The 2,407-nt window shown below is 44.4% G+C and overlaps 1 protein-coding gene across 1 annotated transcript; it reads left to right on the top strand.

Annotated features, from left to right (window-relative positions):
• Positions 1-934: 934 nt before the first annotated feature.
• Positions 935-2,036, top strand: LOC115763503 (trypsin-1). The gene is made up of 3 exons (XM_030706100.1): positions 935-1,151; positions 1,231-1,622; positions 1,683-2,036. Exons 1-3 carry the CDS (start codon positions 941-943, stop codon positions 2,034-2,036), a joined length of 957 nt encoding a protein of 318 aa, XP_030561960.1. The 5' UTR covers positions 935-940.
• Positions 2,037-2,407: the final 371 nt, after the last annotated feature.

Genomic DNA, 2,407 nt, shown 5'->3' with positions numbered 1-2,407 from the left:
TATGCCTAAGCCTCTCCAGCGTCGCATTAAAAGTCCATTAAGCAGCAGCATGTGTGGAGGCGGCTTAAAGTTTGCTCCACTTCTTGTGAATATGCTAAAAATTCAACAAAAACAATAATCAAGAGCACAACTAGGAAATACCCTATAATCAAGATGCAAATGGCCGCAAAAAACATTCGCATTTGTCTGTATTGCATCTATATGAACAAACAAGCGCACGGCCCAATTTGCGCACCTTAGGACTATGGGAATCCTAATGAGGTTTTCAGGGGATAAACATGGCAAAATTTGTGTGTGCTTATACTATTATATGGCATTATAAAATAATTCTTTCAATTTTAAAAGGAACGGCAGTATATCCAATATGTAAAATATTATGGATCTGTGTATATATTACGAGACAGATTTTGTATTTTTAACTTCTGTATTATTATCTGAAAATCGCTTCTTATCGACTAAGGAACAGAGGGAGTAATCGAGTTTTTGAAATCAACTTAATCTGTGCGCCACCTCACACAGGAGGATCTATGTATGAAAATTTCTAGTCTCCGACATGGCTAGATCGACACAAAACTTACCAATAATATCTCTCACTCTTCTATGCACACAACCATGCAGCCCAATTAACGTGGTAAAGGGTATATTAACAATAACATTTTAAAAGTTTATTTGTCATTTGGGTTCTGGCTGCGAGCAACTCTCAAAGTGTTATGCAAATAAACCTGAAAGCAAACAAAGAAAGCGGAGAAAGAAAACGCGAATGAAAGAAAGATACAAGTCGCGATCTTCCAACTGTTTAAACAAGCAATAAAACATTCATATTTTTAATTTTATTAGTAAAAAAAAATATCAAAAATTGAAAGAGCTGCCGTTGCTGTATAAGTAGCACGCGCTGTTCAAACAGCGTCGTCACTTGCCACCCGAACCAACTCCAGTCAAGATGCGTTGTTATCTGGCCCTGGCAGCGCTGCTGCTGGGCTGCAGCCTTGCGCTGGCTCAATATGAATACTTGGCGCCACAGCAAACACTCAATCAACAGTTTGGCGATGTCGTGGATCTAGTGGAGCAGCCGGTGCTGCCACTCAACGATGTTCGAGCACGTCCTCCGCGCGGCAACCGCGGCGGCCAGTGCACCACGAAGACAAATTGCTGTGAGTAGCCGGAATTTATCCTGAAGTTAACTCGTCCAGTAATATCTCGCTACCTCTATATCCGCTCACTTTTGCACAGTCTGCGGCACTCCGAATGTCAACCGCATTGTGGGCGGCCAGCAGGTGCGCACCAACAAATATCCATGGACCGCCCAGCTGGTCAAGGGCCGCTATTATGCGCGTCTCTTCTGTGGCGGCTCGCTGATCAACGATCGCTATGTCCTCACAGCGGCTCACTGTGTGCACGGCAACAGGGATCAGATTACCGTGCGGCTGCTGCAGCTGGACAGATCCTCGGGCGATCCTGGCATTGTGCGCAAGGTGGTGCAGACCACAATACATCCCAACTACGATCCCAACCGCATTGTCAATGATGTGGCGCTGCTAAAGCTTGAGGCACCCGTGCCACTTACTGGCAACATGCGTCCCGTTTGTCTTCCCGATGTCAATCACAACTTTGATGGCAAAACTGTAAGTTGGTAGCTTGAGTCGTTCATATTGGCGCTTACCCCACCCTACTCTCACGTTAAGGCTGTCGTGGCTGGCTGGGGTCTGGTCAAGGAGGGCGGCACCACCAGCAACTATTTGCAAGAGGTGAGCGTGCCCATCATCACCAACCAGCAGTGCCGCACCACCCGCTACAAGGACAAGATTCAAGAGGTTATGCTCTGCGCTGGCCTGGTCAAGTCTGGCGGCAAGGATGCCTGCCAGGGCGACAGCGGAGGTCCGCTGATTGTCAACGAGGGCCGTTACAAGCTCGCCGGCGTTGTGTCCTTTGGATTTGGCTGTGCCCAGCCAAACGCACCCGGCGTCTATGCCAGAGTTAGCAAATTCGTCGACTGGGTCAAGAAGAACACCGCCGATGGCTGCTACTGTCAGAACTAAGATTTCACAGACAACCATTCTGCTGCCCTCAAACTTCACTCATTTGTCGAACACTTAAATTATTTTAAATTATTTCATAATCTCATCTACGAATAAAATATTTACACGAAAATTCAACATTAACATTCAAATTCAAAATTTCATATTTAAAGTAAAGCTGGCTTGAAAATCAGGCAAAATGTTTATGCATTTGAAATTTTCCGAAAGAACAGTCTAGTAAGAGCCCTTATAACTTATTTTAAATTCTTTTTCAATCTACACATAAAATATGAACAAAATATTTTCAAGAAATATTCGCATTGAATAATAATCCCAGTTCTAATCCGAATATGTATGTACGCATGAAACTATGCCACATATGTAAAAGGCGT

The sequence above is a fragment of the Drosophila novamexicana genome, unplaced genomic scaffold, assembly GCF_003285875.2.
Source record: "Drosophila novamexicana strain 15010-1031.04,08,12 unplaced genomic scaffold, DnovRS2.1 tig00000739-arrow-arrow-pilon, whole genome shotgun sequence".
Classification (NCBI taxonomy): Eukaryota; Metazoa; Arthropoda; class Insecta; order Diptera; family Drosophilidae; genus Drosophila; species Drosophila novamexicana.
The sequence above is the reverse complement of the archived record's forward strand: the minus strand, read 5'-3'. Positions and strand labels throughout refer to the sequence as shown.